Source organism: Hermetia illucens, chromosome 2 (genome assembly GCF_905115235.1).
Source record: "Hermetia illucens chromosome 2, iHerIll2.2.curated.20191125, whole genome shotgun sequence".
Classification (NCBI taxonomy): Eukaryota; Metazoa; Arthropoda; class Insecta; order Diptera; family Stratiomyidae; genus Hermetia; species Hermetia illucens.
This window is the reverse complement of record NC_051850.1, coordinates 8,838,683-8,858,731: the sequence shown is the minus strand read 5'-3', so window position 1 is coordinate 8,858,731 and position 20,049 is coordinate 8,838,683. Positions and strand designations below refer to the sequence as shown.

Sequence of the window (20,049 nt, the reverse complement as noted above, 5' to 3'; positions counted from 1 at the left end):
AGTACTGCCTGAATCACTTGTTGGTGCTTTCATCGGCAACGTTTAATCGTAACTTTATGGTATGCGCCTACAGACTCAAAGCAAAGCTTAATGCCTTGTGAAGATGCAGTCCTTGAAGCTAGGAGGAGTTTCCTCTTAAGCTGTTCGCGCTACTCAATATCGTAAACGGATGGATTAGTGTCACCATATAAGACCCATCCTTTGGCTTCAATAGCCTTGGCTGCAAATAAAAGCTTAGTCACTGCCGGTCGAGTGGTCGAAAAGTTAAGATCGTCCTAGGATCGCTGCCGCTTCGCTTATCTTTAGTCGCAGATGCCCCGGATGCTCCTTTCCCTCAACCTTGGCAGAGCCTGTTGGTTGTGATTTGTCCAGAGGCCGTATGACCGAAGTGCTGACAGAAGTGGCGTGCTTCCGCTCGTCCGTTAAAGACTGGGTTCCAATCAGATTGATTGCCCCTTGAGTAAGTGAGAATCTGAGTCTAGACTGAGGTTTTCCATCGATGATTGGTCGCCCCTTCACTTGAGGTTGGATCATCACAATCGAGATTTGATTTTAGCTTTTAGAGGGTTTTTTTTAGTTTGTCTTATCAGGGAAAATAAGTCGATCTCTACAGGGCCAATTTTTCCGAAACAAGACTAGTTCGAACTGGGGGTTGCCTAGCACACAGAGTTTACCGTTCACGGCCGCACCTTAACCCCTGTGGCCATTCAGACCTCGGCACGGTAATCACACCTTGGCTTAGGGTTTTGATTGCCGCTTAGCTTTAGGATTTACCTCTTGTTTCCTTGAGGATCTTGCTTACTGAAGGGAGTCCGGTTGAATTTTCTTCTATTCTATGTATTCCATTCTATGCTACTGTGAACTTCTAACCACGTTGATCCTTAACGACCTTAGTTTGATCTTAAAAATGGAATAAAATTGTTTGGTTACTGTTTTGTGTCCCTGGCTGTAATCCATTTTATAACGCAACGAACGGAAATATGACCGCTACAAGTTAATGTTTACAACATTACTCGGACGACATACAACAAGGCTGAAATTATGGGCCACTTGTGTTATCTGATGGATGACACCAGTGAATTGATTGATTGAAGAATGTCGGCATAAGCAAAAAGTATTGACTCGATTGATAAGAAGTTGCCTAAAATGAGTCAGTCATTGCAATTTGGTGAATGATTCGTACACATATTCGCGGTTTTCCGACTATAACTTTGGACTTTCAGGATAGCGGGGGTGGGTTTTGACAGTTCATTGACTTCATTTTAAATTTATATGCATTTACTCCAACCTGTTTAATGTCAAACACTTTAGGTCCTTTTGAAACTTTTTGGACTCGAACTGAAACACCCCCTTTAAGTAAATCTTTAGGAAATAACCTCAGATCCTGTCAGTTCAAGGAAGGTATGACGTCCATATTCTCTCAAGTCCACAATTTTCTCCTGAAGAAAGAAGGTCTCATGAAAATTTCGCTGAATTTCCTGGTATCGCGCTTATCTATGCTTTCTTCAAACTCAACGGTTGATATAATGAATGAACTCCAACTCCCAAATCTAAAATCAGTAATTCACTTATTTGTAAAGTAAAAGATAATAAAGTAAGTTGAAATTCAGTAGATAAATTGCGTGTATCTGGCAATGAAACAAGGTTGCCTTATTGGGCCGTAGTTGTTCCTCGCAATCTTATCTCCAAATCTGGATTGAATCAGATAAATTAGAAGTTATTGCTTGACGGCAGCCTATTTGGATTGCAATTTCAAAAAAGTCAATTATTAAAATTAGAAAAATAATTTTTAAGAATTCCGAGAATTCCTTTGTCTTTTGGATGGATCGAGGAGATGTGAACAATTATTAGTAAAATTATATTCAAAGCAACCAAGATCTTCTCAAAGATGCTAGGTGATCATGGCAAGGATTAAAGGATTGCTTAAATAATTTTCCTCTTTTAAATAATTAATAAACAAGAGAATTTTTAATAGATAAAAGAATCTTTTGGTTCTTTGACTTTGAACTTGATGTTCAAGGTCGAGGTCACAAAAGTGAGTAGGTTTGGAGATCGGTTTTGGCTTTTGCATTAGGAGCTGTTGCCGTGATTGGACGCGCTGGGATTAAAAAAGGAAATGGTGACAATGAATTGGTAGTGAGATCCCTCGCTTCCATGCTCCCGTTGGTTTTGGTGAATCACCTTACATACAGCATTATGCATGGTCGTGTATTATACTGGTGTCATTACAGTTTTTTTTTTTTTGGGGTAGGGTAGGTGAATGCATTTACGCACACAGTGTTGGACTCCCGATTCGGTACGTTGTCGGACTACCAACTAAACACCTCCCCATCGTTAGAGGGCTAGCCAGGAACCGTTTGTCACATTACTTCGGGCCAGCCCCCGAACTCTCCCGCCTTGCGGAGCCTTCAAATCAGGGAATTCCTTTCACCAACGGGAGGGGACAGGAGGAAGGGAACTGTCAGTTCAAGGAACCCCCTGCCATCCGGCTCCTTCACCGGTCGAGTTCTATTTTCTTAGCAACGAGAAGGGCCCGAACGTAATGGGCAACACGGTTCCAGCTGTCAGCAGTCCTCAGCATCTCTTCCACAATGTTGTCTGGAGAGAGATCCCCTGTGTTTAAATAGAGCTGCTGACGAACCCCATCCCACCTTCCACAAGAAAAAAAAAGTGTGGTGTGCATCGTCCACAACTCCATTGCAAAACACACAATCCGGAGAACGCGCCTTTCCAATCTTGTGCAGGTAAGACTGAAAACTTCCACGCCCACTTAAAAATTAGGTAAGGAAATAGTCAGTCTCACCATGCTTCCGATTCAGCCACGTACCTAAGTTGCCGATGAGCCGCGCAGTCTATCTGCCTCTAGTTTCATTTTGCCAAGAGAGCTGCCACTCGTCTAGAGTGTGTTGCCGTTCTTCGCGAGCAACCACCTCCCTTGCGCTTGTATATAGCCTGACGCTCCTTAGCAAGAAGGCCAAGGGGGATCACTCCCACGGTCATCATCACGGCGGGTTCAGAGACAGTGCGGTACGCAGACACCACCCGTAAAGCTCCTCGTCTCTGTACTTGCGCAAGGCGTTTATGATATACCTCCCTGTTAAGAGCGCCAGCCCATACCTCTGCGCCGCAGAGCAGGACAGACTGCGTTGAAATCACCAGGAGACGTCGCCTACTAGACGTAGGACCCCCAATGTTTGCCATTAGCCTACTTAACGCCGAAACTCCAGCCGCAGCCTTGTTTGCTGCTGCTTGGATTTGCTCAGAAAAGCTCATCTTTGAGTCAAGAGTCAACCCGAGGTACTTTACCGCTGATTTCAACTCGATTATCGACTCGCCGAAAGATATGGGACGCAAAGTCGGAATTCTTTCCTTAGTCAGGATGACTACTTCGGTTTTTTCCAGTGCAAGGTTGAAACCATGAGTAGTCATCCATCCGCTTACCCGTCGCATCAATATGCCGAGTCTGCTTTGCGCCTGTTCGACAGTGCGTCCAGCAACAAGCGCTGCGACATCATCTGCGTAGCCGACCAGGCGCGACTCTTCTGGCGTGTCGAGTTTAAGCAGACTGTCATAGGTAGCGTTCCAGAGGTGCGGCCCTAGGATGAATCCCTGTGCTACCCCCGACGTGACCTCCATCCACCTTTGACCCTCTAGTGTTTCATAGAGCGGGGAGCGGTTCCTCAGATAGTCCCTCAAAATCCGTAAGAGATAGTTCGGCACGTTGAAGGTATTGTCTAGTGTGCCTAGAATGTCTTTCCATCTTACGGAATTGAAGGCGTTTCTGACATCAAGCGTTACGAGGAGCACCACCCGTCGAGTTCTATGTGCCTCGGCGGCTATGTGCCTCTGCTCGTCGAACGGCGTCCACGACCTGCATGACAGCATCAATTGTCGATCTCCCTGCCCTGAAACCAAACTGCCGGGGAGATAAATCTCCGGCAGCGCGTATCGCTTCAGCGAGTCTACTTCTGATGAGCTTTTCGAGCACTTTCCCAGCAATATCAAGCATACAGAGCGGGCGGTATAAAGACGGCAGTTCGGGATCGCCTTTCCCTTTAGGGATCAGCGCAAGCCTCGCAACTTTCCAACGAGCAGGGAAAATGCCCTCTTTCAGGCAAGCGTTGAATGCGCCGAGCAGTAGGTCTGGCCGGTGTTGGAATACCAGTTTGTACACCTCTGCTGGAATACCATCGGGTCCTGGCGCCTTCTTGTTTTTCATAGAGAGGACTGCCTGTTCCAACTCTTTTACAGAGAAAAGTGGGCAGTCCTCTGCGCTCTCCGCGCCGACGTCACCATCCCATACGGGGTGTGCAGGGAAGAGTGCCCTCACAATGCGGTCCATCTGCTCGGCCTTAAGTGAACAGGGTTTCCGCAGAGCCCCGATTTTTCGGGTTACAAGTTTGTAACCGAATCCCCACGGATCCCCATTTACCTCGTCGATCAGATCTTGCCAGCGGCGAGCTTTGCTCTTGTTTTTTGCGCTGCGGAGTCTCCTTTTGGCTGATTTGTACTCCATAATTATGGTACATGCCTCCTCCCGGTCGCCTAGACGTTGTGTTAAGCGGCGGAGCCTGTGACATTCCTTCCGGAGCTCTGCGATTTCCACTGTCCACCAATACATGGAAGGTTTGCCGCGCCTCGATGTCTTCCTGGGCATGGAGGCTCCGCAGACCGTCGTTATCAGGTTCATAACTGAATTTACGACAGTGTCAGCAGCGGCGCCACCGCCCCCAGGAGTACCCTTCAGCGTGGCCCCACCTGTTCCCAGAGTTTCGACAAACTTCCCAGTGTTCACTTTCGCGACGTTCCATACACAGAAAGATCGCTGGGGTGGCGCCCACCGAGAGTTTGTGTCCACCACTTCGAAAGCAATGTATTGGTGGTCACTTGCCGAAAAGTCTTCCAGAACTCGCCACCCGTCCACCAGCGGCACCAGTGATTCCGATGCGAAGGTTACGTCTGGAATGCTTCCTTCGCAGCCCGGGCGGCGGAACGTTGGGGTGGATCCGGTGTTTAGAACTACCAGTCCTGTTCTCGCCGCCATTTCCAGAATTCGTTTCCCTCTGGAATCTGTGTGAGGCATGCCCCATTCAAGTGCCCTAGCATTGAAGTCACCCCCGACCAGGATCCGCCCATCCGTGCTTGAGATAGCGTCCTCCAAAGCCTCAAGCCTCCGACGAAAGTCCGGCATCGTCTCATTCGGCGTAAGATAGACACTAAAAAACGTTATCCTTGAACACCGAATCCAGGCAAAGCCGTCCCCTTGGCTTTGGGCAAGAACCCCCAGGAGGGTGCCGTCCCGAACCCAGATGGCAGCGGTACCTGATATGTCTGGGTGCCATGAAACTGGGCCCTTGTTTCGGTACTGCTCACTGATGAGTACTAAATCAGCTTTGGTCTCCGCAGCGAACTGCACTAGCAACTCGTGAGCGGTTGCACTCCGGTGCATATTGATTTGTAGGATGCGAATCATGTTGACCGTATCCTAGCTCTTTCCAGTTCTGCTCTGAAAACTGGACAACGCCCCGATCCCGCAGTGTGCGCAATGCTCTCATCAGTCGCGCCACGGTCCCTGCATAGGACGCAGCTTTCCTTTTCAGTGCAGCTGTTCGCTTTATGGCCTGCCTGGCCGCATTTACGGCATGTTGGCTTTCTGTCAGGTCCCCGACAGTTTGCAGATGTGTGCCCATAATCCAAACATCTGTAACATTTGGTTGGGGCGGCCCGAATTCGTATCCTACACACTACCCAACCAATTCTTATTTTCCCGCTGTTTAGAAGCTTCCTCGCGTATTGCTCGGCAACTTCCACCACAGCGAGTTTTTGGCCTCTTGAGTTTGCGGAGGTGATACCAATCTAGACATTGGTTACCTCCGGGCATTCGCGTTTGATGGCCTCTTCTACCTCGTTCTTTTCCGTGAGACAGTCAAGGTCTCGTATTTCTAAAGCACACGTGGGTTCCAGACTAGAAACCAAAGCTTTTTCTCCTAGAAGCCCCTTGACTGCTTCACAGAACGTGACTTTATTTATAGTCTTCGGGCCTAGTTCGACTAAGACTCCACCACCCTTCGTTTTACGTATGGAAGACACCTCCGCTCCGTTGTCTTCGGGTTTGATTTTGTAACGGATTTCGCTGAGGACTTCCGCAAAAGTCTTGCCTTCCGTCGGCTTAATAAGCAAAGCTGGCGGTCTAGTCCTCCTTCGTCTTCCCACCTTTTCTTTTGGCCCTCCGTCCTGCGTGTCCGCCTTAGTTTTAGGCAGAGGCGACGTGTTATTGTCTTTTGATCCTCTTCGCCTTCTTCTTTTCAGCCCTGGAAGGTACCTGAGTGAAGTCTCCTTCAGATGACCCTTCCTCCTTTCGTTTTTTACCAAGTTCGCTCTGCAATGGGCTGTCAGCGATCCGTTTGGTACTCGTGGTGTTCCCCTCGGGAAGCGCGGTTGCTTCTGCTTCCTGCGGATTTTGTCTTACTTTCCATGTTCGCCTATAGTATGAAATCCTGTCCAGGAGCTCTTCCAGTTCCATTAGCCCGTTTTTCACCCCCTTACCGACGTTTTTCTGAAAGAACGTCGAAGATCGCATGTGCTTCACAACCGCCGTGCATTTTTTAATAAGTCTTTCCTCTTCCGGTTGCGCCAGAGTAATCGACAGTCCTCCCACTCGGCTTATATTCGAAACCATTTTATTAGCTTCGGCAGTTTCCACTGTGCCTCTTTCCCCAATTACAGCACTGTGCTGTATGATCTGGGTTCCTATCTGTGTTGCAGGTGCCGCATCACTTTCTGAGTCTCTCTCTCCGCCTGCGCGTCCCGATGTCTCGTCGGGTATTTCAGCCCTTGTTGCGTCCTTCGCTGGGCGCTGGGGCGAGCGGCGCATTTTCGTGCTGCGAATAAACGCAGCCAGTTCACTCTCCATTTCCACTATCTCCTCGTTTCGTTCGTTTTTATTCTCCATTTGAGTTGTTTACCAGCGCATCGTGTGCAAGGGAGCGGGCCGCAATAGTCAGGAACGGGTATACCCTCGGGGACACAGCCCCTACTCCAGTTCCCTGAGGCCTGACCTACGCTTAGCTGATCCCGGAATTCACGGACGGATCAGCGCTCGCTCGGGGCAACGCGGTCTACTAACACCGGTTCAATGCACACTACCCGATCAGGGTCCCGAAGGGGCTAGCTCCTGATACACGCCACAACTACCACCTTGGCAGAGCTAGGCTCACATCACCCCGTCGACGCCGACAGAGAGTTGTCGACGGCTCCGGAGACTCCCAGTGTGTCCCGACGTGTACCGGTTATTCGCGGTTCGCTCTTCACCGAGAAACTTTCTCGAGGCTACTACCTAGGACGCAAATATTATGCCAGCTAGGGGATCAGAACTACTTGCTCGGGCACCTCGGGGACGCCACTCCCCGTATCGTAAACGACCCATGAAGGATCGTTGACGATCCCTGAGGGGTGTCATTACAGTGCTGGAATTTGAAATTGCCGCCCCAATTCTCTCTCTCCAAATGTCCTCCTTCGTCGTGATCTCGTCAAGGTCCCAGCACTCCACAGTTATCTCGTGGGTTAACTGCCTTATGGTCATTCCTCATCAAAGGATCTACCAACCATTTCCTTCAGTGTCCTTTCGTCCTGTGTCTTCCGAAGCTCCAAGAGTAGTTCTCCCTTCTGCGTTTTTCTGATCCGTGTAACATGGTCTCCTAGCCCGCTTAGTATCGGATCTCTTTTGACCATCCCCAGAATCTTAGCATAAAAGAGGTCACCTCTACTTTCAATGACAATTACACTCGGATGGGGCTTCCTTCTATTTACCTGCTTCCTTGGCTTCACAGGTGTTCAGACATTTGCTCCCATTTTCTGGGGTTTCACTTGTGGAGCCGATTCAAGGTCCAAACGTTTTGGTAGCAATAGGTGCCTGCCGCAATGGAGAAACCGTAGTAGTTTGTAACTTCCCTAAATTTGCTGTAGATTGGTTCGTCGAGACTAAATCACCCGTGGCATGTTCGCAGGTGTCTTTAAGATTTCGAACAACATAGCGATGAATATGATGCTTCAGCCGGACGAATTTTCATAGCGTGTTGGGGGTATTACCGATCTCCTTCAGGCAATTTTCCACCCTGAGTTATTTTGCTAGGACAGCATCAACACTCTCATCGCTGGCATGCACCGTTTCTTCCTTGCTGTGTCCGGTACAGCGTTTGCTGCTATAAATACCGGATCGTCCATCAGTCTTTACGAACCTTTTCGCCTCCGCAAAACCTGTATTCCTTGGGAGTTCCTTTTCACCCAGTCGTACTCTCCCCTCTTTGAACTACCCATTACAGGATTACTATGGGCGATAACTGGTTTGAACGGAGAGGCTGCCAGGAAAAGCAAGAATTTTCACTCTACGATGACCCGAGAGGCGGCTGAGAGAACCGGGTCGTAAAAACTGGCAAAAATGCAAAATCGTCGGATTACTGTGAGCGATACCCCCTTTGAACGGGGAGGCGGCCCAGATTCAGGCAGCGCAAAGATTTCCAATCTACCTCGCCGCAAGTGCATGCTATCGCGTAAAATCCAGCGCTAAAGGGGCTGGCCGAAGTCAAAGAAAATTCAGAATTTCTACGACCGCCGGGGCGTAAAAGTTGTCAAAAATGTCGGATTATTGTAGGTGATACTTCGTTTAAACGGGGAAGCGGCCCAGATCCAGGAAACGCAAGAATTTTCACTTTACGATTGTGGCATCGAACGGAAGATACCGCGGAAATCCACGCTGGGAGGGCTGGCCAAAATCGAAGGAAATTCTAAATTTCCACAAACCGCGGGTCGTAAAAATTGGCAAAAATGCAAAATCGTCGGATTACTGTGGGCGATACCTCATTTGAACGCGGAGGCGGCCCAGATTCAGGAAGCCCAAAAATTTTCACTTTACAAGGAGGAAACTCAAAATTTCCACGATCCCCGGGTCGTAAAAATTGGCAAAAATGTTTGGACGGGGAGGCGGCCCAAATACAGGAAACGCAAGAATTTTCACTTTACGATGCCGCAAACGTAGCGCGGAAATTCCACGGCTGGGAGGGCTGGCCGAAATTGGAGGAAATTAAAAATTTCCACGACCCCCGGGTCGAAAAAATTGGCAAAAATGTCGGATTACTGGAGACAATTTCTCGGGGGGGCAAATTCAGGAGACGCAAGAATTTTCACTTTACGATGCAGCGAACGCAAGACATCGTGGAAAATCCACGCCTGGGAGGGCTGGCCGAAATCGAAGGAAATTCAAAATTTCGACGACCCCCTGGTCGCAAGAGTTGGCTAAAAAGAAAAATCGTCGAATTTCTATGGGCGAGACCTCGTTTGAACCGGGAGACTGCCCACCAACGGTAAGTACCTTGGACGCTTGACTCAAAAATGAGGTTTTTAGAGTACATCAGAGCAGCTGCGTTATCCGGAAATGGCTGCAGATGGAGGCCTTAATTCGGTTAATGACAAGTTTTGGCGTCGTCTGATGAGTCCAACGCAATCTGTTCTGCTCTACCAGTATAGAAACTGGGAGCTTTGCTGGTGTCTACCACAATGTCTCTGAATCGGTCGTGATGATGATCGCGGGGGTGATTCCCGTTGACCTTCTTGCAAAGGAGCGTAAAGCTACATACAAGCGGAAGGGTTTTGGTTTTTCGTGGAAGACGGAAACGCACCCTAGATGAATGCCAACTCTCTTCGCAAAATGAAACCAGAGGCAGATAAATTGCGCGGCTCATTGGCAACTTAGATGCGTGGTTGAATTGGAAGCATAGGGAGACTGACAACTTCCTTATCCAAGTCCAAAGTGGGCAACGAGGTTTTTAGTCTTACCTGTACAAGATTGTGACGGCACGTTCTCCCAATTGTGTGTTTTGCAGTGGTATTGCGGATAACTCCTATCGCACCTCTTTTTTCTGTGGAAGGTGGGATGGGATTCATCAGCAGCTCTATTTGTCTCCAGACAACAATGTCAGGAAGACGCTGAGGAGTGATGGCGGGTGGAGGAGTGTTAACCATTACATTCGGGTTCCTCTCGTTGCAAAGACGATAGAGTTCTGCCGGCGGAGGGGCGGACGACAGGGTATTCCTTGAACTAATAGTTCCCTTCCTCCTCTCCCCTTCCGTTGGTAAAAGGAATTCCTTAATTTAAAGGATCTCTAAGGTGGGACACCTCGGGGGATAGTCAAAAGTAATGTGATAAACAGTTCTAGGCTGACTCTCTGACGATGGGGAGATGTTCAGTTGGTAGTCCTACGCATGCCCCAGGAATTTCCCTGAGACTTGTGAACTCGAAGGGCTATCCCGATTCTCATGGTGTCATGATGAGGTTTCGTTGACGTGGCCACTTCAGATAAGTTCCCTTTGTAGACTGGGTTCTGACCCAAGTGCTATAACTCCAACGGAAGGAAAACTCTCGCTGTTAAGATGTTCCCATGAAGTGGGTCGAATTTTATTATCATCAGCTTTTTGGTTTAATTAAAATACACAAGGACGAATTAATTTGCCTTACACGCCGCAGGTAGTGTCTTTTCACAATATAAGCCAGTTGGATTGAAGTAATAATTCATTGGACAGATCAAAGTTAGCCAGGTACGACCATCACAGTAATTGAAAACATGGCAATCACGCTGTATCGATTGAGTCCTTCCCATTTCACTACACTTTCCTGTTAATGCGCTACAACCAGCCACAGTTCCTTCCTCACACATCATTGTTTCTGGGTGAAAGTATTTTCCATGGGGGCAGGTTTGAGTGTGGGCCTCCCCCTCCATGCAGAACAGAAACTTACGGCAATTTCCACTCGGGTCAGGGAGAATATCGTTGGCTCCTGATGCGCAAAGGCTATTCGGTCGTGACAAGCATTTTCCCAAGTCGGTGTTGAAATAGGAGCCAGTTGCACATCTCATAAGGTTGGCTTGGTTATAGACACACAAGTAGTAAATGGAGTCATCTTCAGGATCCACAAATTTCTGGTAGTCTCGGCCAAAACAATCGATCTTCTCTTCGGCGCCAGTAATGGAAGATGGGTAGACGCATTGGTAGATACGCTCGTCAAAAATTCTTCCATCTACGCAATTTCCCAAATAAATGATCTTATCCATGCAGAAAAAGTATTGAGTCTTATTATCCGGATTAACTGCAACAGCTCCATTCGTTATACATTTGTCACCCGCTTTCATGGAATTAGCCGGTATAATCTAGTGGCATAATAAATTGAAATAGTCAGTCAAGGTTTTTAATTTGATCGTCCACTGCAGTGGGATTTTTAATAACATCCCCTACCTGATATCCGCTCAATAAGAGAAGGACCAGAAAAAAGTGGCCCGCATCTAAAATGTAACAATAAATTAGTAACCAAAAAATCAGTACTGTCTATCTTATACGTACAAGCCATCTCCAATATTGACTTCTTGGCAACAGCTAGCTTTAACTATAAAGTACTGACCACCCAGGCTCTTCTCATAACCCCTTTATATAAACAATCGGATAGGAGTTTCTCCCCCCTTTATTTTCATACCCATATTTGAATATGCAACTCTTATAATTGAAAAAAATGACAAAAAGATTGATTTCGTCAATCCATCAAATTGACGAGTCCACCACTGACAGATCAAAAAGTGATACAAGTATTTCCCGGAAAAATTATAGCTAACACAATAAGTTTCCATTCTCCTTTGATTGGCATAATCTTATCTGAGCTGTCAAAATTTGGTAATTGTATTAAGACACTTGCCAATGAGATTTCAATCCACTCAAATTGACATTGAAATAGTGAAAGCATTTTTTTGGCCCCCGTGAAATTAGATATGTCAGCCTTCCTTTTTCAGTAAATCATTAAACGGAATATTTGAAAGCACTAAAATCTGACATAACCTGCATACCTACAATAGAACCCACAATTGAATAAAACTAAATCTAAAGAGCAGCCTGCTCTCTCTCCAAGCCCAATGTTATCAGGCTTACCTGCGACAGCCGTGTTATTTGGGAGAATGAACATTCATGAAAGTTCCACAGTCAAATTCTACCGACACCTTGGCAGACCATAGACCGATTCTTCCTTTTCAGCGACGCATATAACTCTCCGGATCCACTGAACTTAGTACCCAGCTCGCCGTAATAATCCAGAGCCGTTAAGTATGCGGATAACAGCTGACCACTCGTCTAAATTGGCCACTCGCTCCCACAAACTACTCCAACCAATCAGAGACCGCAGAACGGTATAACCCAACCCGACCGTCCAATAGGAGATTTTGTCGCATCATAGTCTGGAGTCCCGCGAACTGGTCGCGCCAGCCGAAAAGGGTGATTCGACAATTGTCCAGTAACTCCCTTTTTTGTCTCCTTCCTTCCGGGACGTTGAATACCTCCCCGATCTTCCAGACGACGTCTTTATTTTGAATTGAAGAGATCTCAACAGTGCGTAGCAATGTGTCGTCGACACAATTTTTGAGGTTTTACGGCACATTCTTCTGGTTTGCCCTAGCACCTCCGCCTTTTTTTGGCGATCCCTGATCATCACCTGCATCGAAAAGTCCTCCTCAATCCTCAGGTATCCACGAACCACTTTTGATTTCCCCAGTGTGGCGTCCAGAGCTTGTTTGACGTTATGTTCCTCGCTAACATTGTTTCGAAGGATAGCATTAGTATGGTCAGTGTAAGAAGTGCGCGGGCCGAGGAACATGGAGCTATCCTTGGTCTCTTGGGGCACTTCGGCCTTCTACAACTCGGATTATCATTTTTCCGTGGAGGAGGGTTCGGGTTAAGCGATGCAGCTGGCCACTTTTGTTTACCAAGACTTGTTTCGTAGGATTCCACCTCTTGGAAGTTTGCTTCTTTTCTTGGGTAGGGCACTTCCACACAGAGTGTTGGAATCCCGCAACGGTATGTCGTCCCATCGTCAGAGAGCTACCCTGAAACAATTTGTCGTATTACTTCGGCCTAGTCCCTTCAAATCAGGCGAAAGGAATTGTATCAATATGCCGAGTCTGCTTTGCGCCTGTTCAACAGTGCATCCAGCAACAAGCACCGCGACATCATTTGCATAACCGATCAAGCGCGACTCTTCTCGGATGTCGAGTTTCAGTAGACTATCATAAGAAGCGTTCCAGAGCTCCGGGCCTAGAATCGATCCCTGTGCTCCCCTGACGTGACCGCCATCCTCTTCTAATCCTCTAGCATTTCGTAAAGCAGGGAGCGGATCCGTAGATAGTCGATCAATATCCGCAAGAGATAGTTGGGGCGTGGAAAGTATTATTTAGTGTACCCAGAATGTCGTTGCATCTTACGAAATTAAAGGCGTTTCTGACATCAAGCTTCACGAGGAGCACCAGCCGTCGATTTCGGTGGCTATGTGCTGCAGCTCGTCGAACGGCATCCACGACTTGCATGACAGCATCATCTGTGGATCTTTCTGCTCTAAAACCGAACTGCCGTGGAAACAAGTCTCCGGCAGTGTGTGTCGATTTAGCAAGTCTACTTCTGATAAGCTTTTTGAGCAATTTTCCAGCAGTAACTCAGAGTCGCCTTTCTCTTTGCTGCTCAGCGCAAGCCTCGCCACCTTCCAACGAGCAAGGAAGGTGCCCTCTTTCAGGCAAGCGTTGAATGCATGGAGCAGTAGGTCTGGCTGATGTTGGAATACCAGTTTCCATAATTCTGCTTAAATAGCATCGAGTCCTGGCACCCTCTTGTTTTTATAGAGAGGTCTGCCTGTTCCAACTCTTTCATAGAGAAAAGTGGGCAGTCCTCCGCGTTCTCCGCGCCGACGTCATCATCCAGTATTGAGTGCGAGGGGAATAGTGCCCGTACAATGCGGCCCATCTACTCGGCCTTAAGTGAACAGGGTTTCCGCAGAGGCCCCATTTTTTTGGGTTACCACTACGTAATCGAGTCTCCACGGATCTCCATTCAACTCGTCGATCAGATCCTGCCACCAGCAAGTTTTGCTCCTGTTTATTGCGCAGTGGAGTCCCCTTTTGACTGACCAGTACTCTGTCATTATGGTACATACTTCCTCCCGCTTGTTTAGACCTTGTGTTTAGCGGCAGGACCCTCCTTCCGGAGTTCTGCAATTTCCACCGTCCACCAATACATAGATGGTTTGCCACGTCTCGATGTCCTCCCGGGGATGAAGGCTCTGCAGTCCGTCGTTATCAGGTTCATAACTGAATTTACAGCAGTATCAATTGCAGCGCGACCAACCCCAGGAGTACCCTGCAACGCGATACCATCTGTTCCAAGAGTTTTAACAAACCTCCTGGTGTTCATCTTGGCGAATTTCCCTGTACAGAAAGAGCGCCAAGGTGGCGCACACCGGGAGTTTGTGTCCACCACTTCGAAGGCAATGTATTGATGGTCGGTTGCCGAGAAGTCTTCCTGAATTCGACACCAGTGACTCCGACGCAAAAGTTACGTCTGGAATGCTTCCCTCGCAGCCCGGGTGCCGAACGTTGGGGTGGATGTTTAAAACTACCAGTCCTATTCTCGCCACCATTTAGATAATTCGTTTCCCTCTGGAGTCTGGGTGGGCATGCCCTGGCAATGAAGTCACCTCCGACCAGGATCAATCAGTTCCAAAGAGAGCGTGCTTCAAAGCATCACCCCTGCATCGTAAGTTCGGCATCGTCTCATTCGGCGTAAGATATATTCCGAAAAACGATATCCCTAAACACCGAATCCCGGCAAAACCGTCCCCTATTGTAAGAACCCTAAGGAGGGTGCCGTCCCGAACCCATATGGCAGTGGTACCTGATATGTCAGGGTGATATGAAACTGGGTGCTTATTTCGGTACTGCTCACTGATGAGCACTAAATCAATTCTGGTCTACGCAGGGAACTGCGCCAGCAATTCGTGAGTGGTTGCACTCCGGTCCATATAGATTTGTAGGATGCTCATTATGTTGACCGCGCTCTAGCTCTTTCCAGTTCTGTTCTGAAGACTGAACACCGTTCCGAGTCTGCAGCGCGCACAATGTTCTCATCAGATGCGCCACGGCCTCCGCATAGGGCGCAGCTTTCCCATTCATTCCTGGTGTTCGCTATATGGTCTACCTAACCGCATCTGCAGCATGTTGCCCTTCTGTCAGGTTCATAATTCAAACATCTGTAACATTTGGTTGGTGCGACCCGGATTCGTATCCTACATATTACCCAACCAACCCTGATTTTTCCGCTGTTTAGAATCTTCCTCGCGTATTGCTCCGCAACTTCCACCACAGCGAGTTTTTGGCCTCGGGAGTTCGCAGAGGTGATACCAATCCGGACATTGGTTACCTCCGGACATTCGCTTTTGATGGCCTCTTCTACCTTGTTCTTTTCTGTGAGGCAGTCAGGGTCTCGGATTTCCTGAGAACACGTGGGTTCGAGGTTGAAAACCAAAGCTTTCTCTCCCAGAAGCGCCTCGACCGCTTCACAGAACGTAACTTTATTTGCTGTTCTCGGGCTTAGTTCGACTAGGACTCCAGCACCCTTCGTTTTACGAATGAAAGACACTTTTGCTCCGCTGTCTTCCGGTTTGATCTTGTAATGGATTTCACTGAGGACTTCCGCAAAATTTTTGCCTTCCATCGGCTTAATAAGCACACTTTGCGGTCTAGTCCTCCTTCCTTTCCCCTCCTTTTCTTTTAGTGCTAAGTCCTTCGTGTCCGCTTTAATTTTAAGCAGAGGTTTTTCTGATGACGTGACGTATTGTTGTCTCTTGTCCATCTTCGTCTTCTCCTTTTGAGCCCGGGAGAGTACCTGAGTGAACTCATCTTCTTCCTTTCCGATCCGTTTGACGCTCCCAGTGTTCTCATCGGGAGGCGCGCTTGTTTCTACTTTCCGCGGATTTTATCTACTCTCTATTCGAAACTATTTGGTTAGTTTAGTTAGTATAACACTGCTACTGTCTAGGTTTCCGTCTCCGTTGCAGGTGTCGCATCACTGTGAATCTTCTCCTCTATTTACGCATCCCGATGTCTCGTCGGGCGCTGAGGTGAGTGGAACATATTCATGCTGTGTATAAACGCAGCCAGGTCACTCTCCATTCCCATTATCTTCTCGTTCGGCAAGGGAGCGGGCCGCAATAATCAGGAACGGGTATACCCTCGGGGACATCTCAGTGCTCGCTCCGGGCAACGCCATCTACAAATACCGGTTCAATGCACACTACCCGATCAGGGTCCCGAAGGGTCTGGCTCCTGATACATGCCACAACTATCACTTTGGCAGAGCTAGACTCACATCACCCCATCGACGTCGACCAGGGAACTCCCCATGTGTCCCGGCGTGAATTTTCTCGGGGCTGCTACCTAGGACGCAGGTATTATGCCAGCAATGGGGTTAGAACTTTCTTTCCGGGCACTTCGGGGACGCCAATCCCCGTATCGTAAGCGACCCGTTAAGGATCGTTGACGCCCTCTGAGGGTTCCTGAACGTTTGGTAGCTCTACCGGTAAGGAACGAGCGATCACCGTACCAACTTATTTCCTTGGGCCACTGTGATACTGAACGGTAACCGCTCGGACTACTCCGTCGTCTCCTGGATGGATCGTACAGCAAATGACCATTACATTGGGGGTGTCATTTTTTTGCGAATCATTGATTAAAAATAAGGGATAAGGGAAGGGAGATGGACTGATCAGTTTTAAGTAAAGAGAAGTTGGCATTAAGTTTACCAATGGGGTCTTCGAAAGGGAAGGGTTAAGCAGGGGAATGGTAGGAGATGCAGGGCAGGCTACATCTACTAGCGGGAGGGAAGAGGAGGGAGGAGAGGGATCACAGACTGAGAAAAAATAGCGGCAGAGTAAATCATAAGACAGTTGGGGAGAGTTAGCTAAGAAGCCAGAGAATTTAATCCATGGAGGGGTTGGCTGGGCAGGATAGCGGGAGTTAGGATTATGTGACCAGAAAGGTTGAGGTTTCTGGGTTTCTGGGTTTCTGGGTTTATGTACTAAGAATTTGAGCGACGAACGCGAAGTTTTGAGAAAAAGACAGGAACTTCTTCCCCGCTGTACATTTTTAACGGAGGCAACACATAGGAAGGTTAGAGAGAACAAGATCAAGAGTGCGATTTAAGTGGTTTCCAGAAAAGTTAAACTGAAGGGCGGCATAGGTGGACATGAAAGTGGATAAAGGAAAGGAAGGGTGGGTGGAGTTATTAGGAAGGGAAGCAATGCCGGGAATAATTTGCCGGGAGGACATAGGGAGTTTAAAGGAGAGGATGAAAGGAAGTGAGGAGAACAAAATGATTAGGACTTCTGACAATCAGCCGAAGAAATTCACGTACAGGGAAAGTTTAGCGGAACGACTCGTACGATAATGGAATCGTAGGTGGTGAATGAGGAGGAAAATATGACTTCGGTACGGGGAGAGGACTTAACCGCTATTAAGGTTGGTTGTCTTGCCAAGCGCAGTGCTGTCTCCGTCACAAGGAAAAACAGAATAACCTTCGGGAAGTTCGGAATCTAAAAACCTGTCATCCAACCTTTAAGGACGCTAGTCCCGACACGAACAGTTGTTTCGGTAGTGAGGGAAAGTTAAGCTGGGGCCGCTAGGAGGACTTGCGATCCAGTTCAGCGGTGGCGAGCATCGATGATGAAGATAAGGAAAAAGCGTGCGGTGGTGCTAACGCAGCTGATGCTGTGTAGGGAACATGAGATGGAGGGCGATTTTGTAGTTGGTTTGCGGACGTTGTCGGGGTGGTACGAGCTTTTATGGACGCACTTCACTTCACTACCTACACATCTGCCCTCCATGAGAAGTGCTCCAGTACGCGGATGATTCCCTCATCGTAGAACCAAGGGACTTCCGGTAGTAGGTTGCAGACGTTGTTCACCAACAGGCACAATGCTTCACTAACCAATGAAGCAAACTCAAACTACCCGTTAAACACCAAAAATCCTGCAACATCGCCTTCTTGAAGGTGCACACAGATACTCGTATATATACACGGATACGCGGATTATTAAAAGCTCGAATAACTTTGTTCGTGTTCAGAACACCGGCATTTTTGGTCCTCTCGGCTGAACTTCTTGCTCTTTGGCCACAAGGGTATTTGGTGACGTATAAGACGATAAAGCTATCATCATCATGGATTCTCTCCATGCCATTAAAACCTTACCAGCAAAACTCGGCCGAGCTACTTAGTACCTTTGTCTTCACGTCAGAATAACAAGGAAATCGATTGCTCCACCCTAGGACGCGGAACCTCTCTGAGGAAGGACTTCATACGAGCATCGTGGAGCTTTCTAATTTGATCACAGGATGGTGCGAAAGATAAAGAACATGTCTACCGTCTCCAAGTAGTCTCTTTGCTCGTTTCATATGTCGTAATTGAAAACACCCTCTTATTGGCCTATGGGGTGCTTTCTACAGTTCAGTATCTTTGTCTAGACGCCTTTCAATCGGCTAAAGAAGGTCAGAGACTTATTTCTGGAGTTTTCTGGCGGGGATATAGTACAATCGGCTCTAATGAAAAGGATTACCACGTATCTTCCATGAGCCTTGCGGATCATCGAACTTTGATCAATTATCTTGGACTCCATATAGACAAAAAAACGTTCAAGCGCCTGGTTTAAACTATCTGTCGGTATTTTTGACATTATACATGATAGTACCCATGGTATCTTGGCCTCTTGGGCCAACAAAGGCTTTGATGCGTCTTCGAAAGCTTCAGGGACTGCTTCCACATTAAACGCGGGATCAGACACTTCTAATTTTTCTATCGAAGATAGACCGATACATCGACTCCCATCCTCTTGTATGACAACGCTCGACTGCATTCCTCCAACTGATTATGAGAAAATTTTCTTAGAGTTGGAAACTCCCCATCACCCACCATATTCGTCAGACTTTGGACCCATCGATTGCCAATTCTTTCAACAATTTCAACAAAATCCTCGCATCCGCGGAGGCCCAAAAAAGGGTTTTTCAGCATTTCATCGACTACCGTGTGCCAGGCTTCTGCGGCAAAGGAGTTACCAATAAGATGACAGAAGTGTATCGGTGTTACGGGCGACTATTTTCGTTAGGAATAAACAGTTTAAATAGAAACAATCCAAAGATCGATCGATCGAATTTAAATCTTTTATTTATTTATTTCTGTGGAAACCACCTGATTGGACTAGTCGCTCAGTTTTCGGCCCAAAGAATCAATCTTCTCTTCGCCGCTAGAGATAAACACACTGGAAGGTACGTTCGTCAAAAACTCTGCCATCTGCGCAGTTTCCTAAAGCAATTTTGCCATCCATGCAGAAAAAGAATTGCGTCTTATTTTCCGGATTAGCTGCAACAGCTCCATTTGTTTTGCATGTGTCCCCCACTTTCAGGGAATAAGCCGGTATAATCTAGAAAGATTAGAGATCAAAATTGTCACTCACGATGCAAGGCACCAATTTTTATGTTGAAGGGCTTTTTTCAAAAATTTAATTAAGCACGCAACTATAAAACTTCACATCCAATGTAGTAGGACTTATAATGACATCCCCTACCTGATATCCGGTCAATAAGAGCAGGACCAGAAGATAGTGAACAGCAACTAAAAGCACAAGAGAAGTCAATGATAAATACTCGTATATCTAAATTTCGGAACTTCAATCTTATACGTACACCTCATCTTTAATATTCACTTTTTGGCAACAGCTAGCCTTAACTAGAAACTACTGAGCACCTAAACTGGTCTCACAACCCCTTTATATAAACAATTGAATTTCGGCTCCTCCCTCCTTTATCTTCATATTCATATAAACATCTCGCTCATGTAATTAAAAAAGTGACCAATAGATTGGTTTCATCAATTCCATCAAATTGACAAGTCCACCAATGGAAGATCTAAATTTGATACCAGTACTCCTTGGATAAATGATAGCCTAACACAAAAAACTGTTTAGTCTGGTGGTTTATTTAGCACTTTGATTGGCATAATCTAGAATCTTATCTGGTCTTACTAAATTTGGAAATTGTATTGAAAAAAAAAACGATTCATTGTTATTGACTTTGAGCCATTCTCCCCTCTCCAAGTTTATTTCTGGTTTAAATCTAATAGCAAAGTTTAGGGAAGACAGCTATTGTGGCG

At 47.2% G+C, this 20,049-nt stretch overlaps 1 protein-coding gene across 2 annotated transcripts; it reads right to left on the bottom strand.

Annotated features, from left to right (window-relative positions):
• Nucleotides 1-10,425: 10,425 nt before the first annotated feature.
• LOC119650169 lies at nucleotides 10,426-19,742 on the bottom strand. 2 transcript variants are annotated; one of them, XM_038052719.1, is made up of 3 exons: nucleotides 19,584-19,742; nucleotides 19,466-19,512; nucleotides 10,426-11,198 (listed from the first exon to the last, which is right to left on the bottom strand). In XM_038052719.1, the coding sequence occupies exons 1-3, from the start codon at nucleotides 19,588-19,590 to the stop codon at nucleotides 10,497-10,499; spliced, it is 756 nt and encodes a 251-aa protein (XP_037908647.1). In that variant the 5' UTR covers nucleotides 19,591-19,742; the 3' UTR covers nucleotides 10,426-10,496. The 2 variants fall into 2 exon arrangements, with proteins under 2 accessions (XP_037908647.1, XP_037908648.1); XM_038052720.1 differs by lacking the exons at nucleotides 19,466-19,512; nucleotides 19,584-19,742 and adding exons at nucleotides 11,284-11,330; nucleotides 11,389-11,499.
• Nucleotides 19,743-20,049: the final 307 nt, after the last annotated feature.

What these genes read in the sequence shown, in the direction of transcription:
- LOC119650169 (XM_038052719.1), bottom strand. An exon ending in TCTTATTGACCGGATATCAG is followed by an intron (nt 11,199 to 19,465) that starts GTAGGGGATGTC and finishes TTATGCCACTAG; the next exon opens with ATTATACCGGCTAATTCCAT.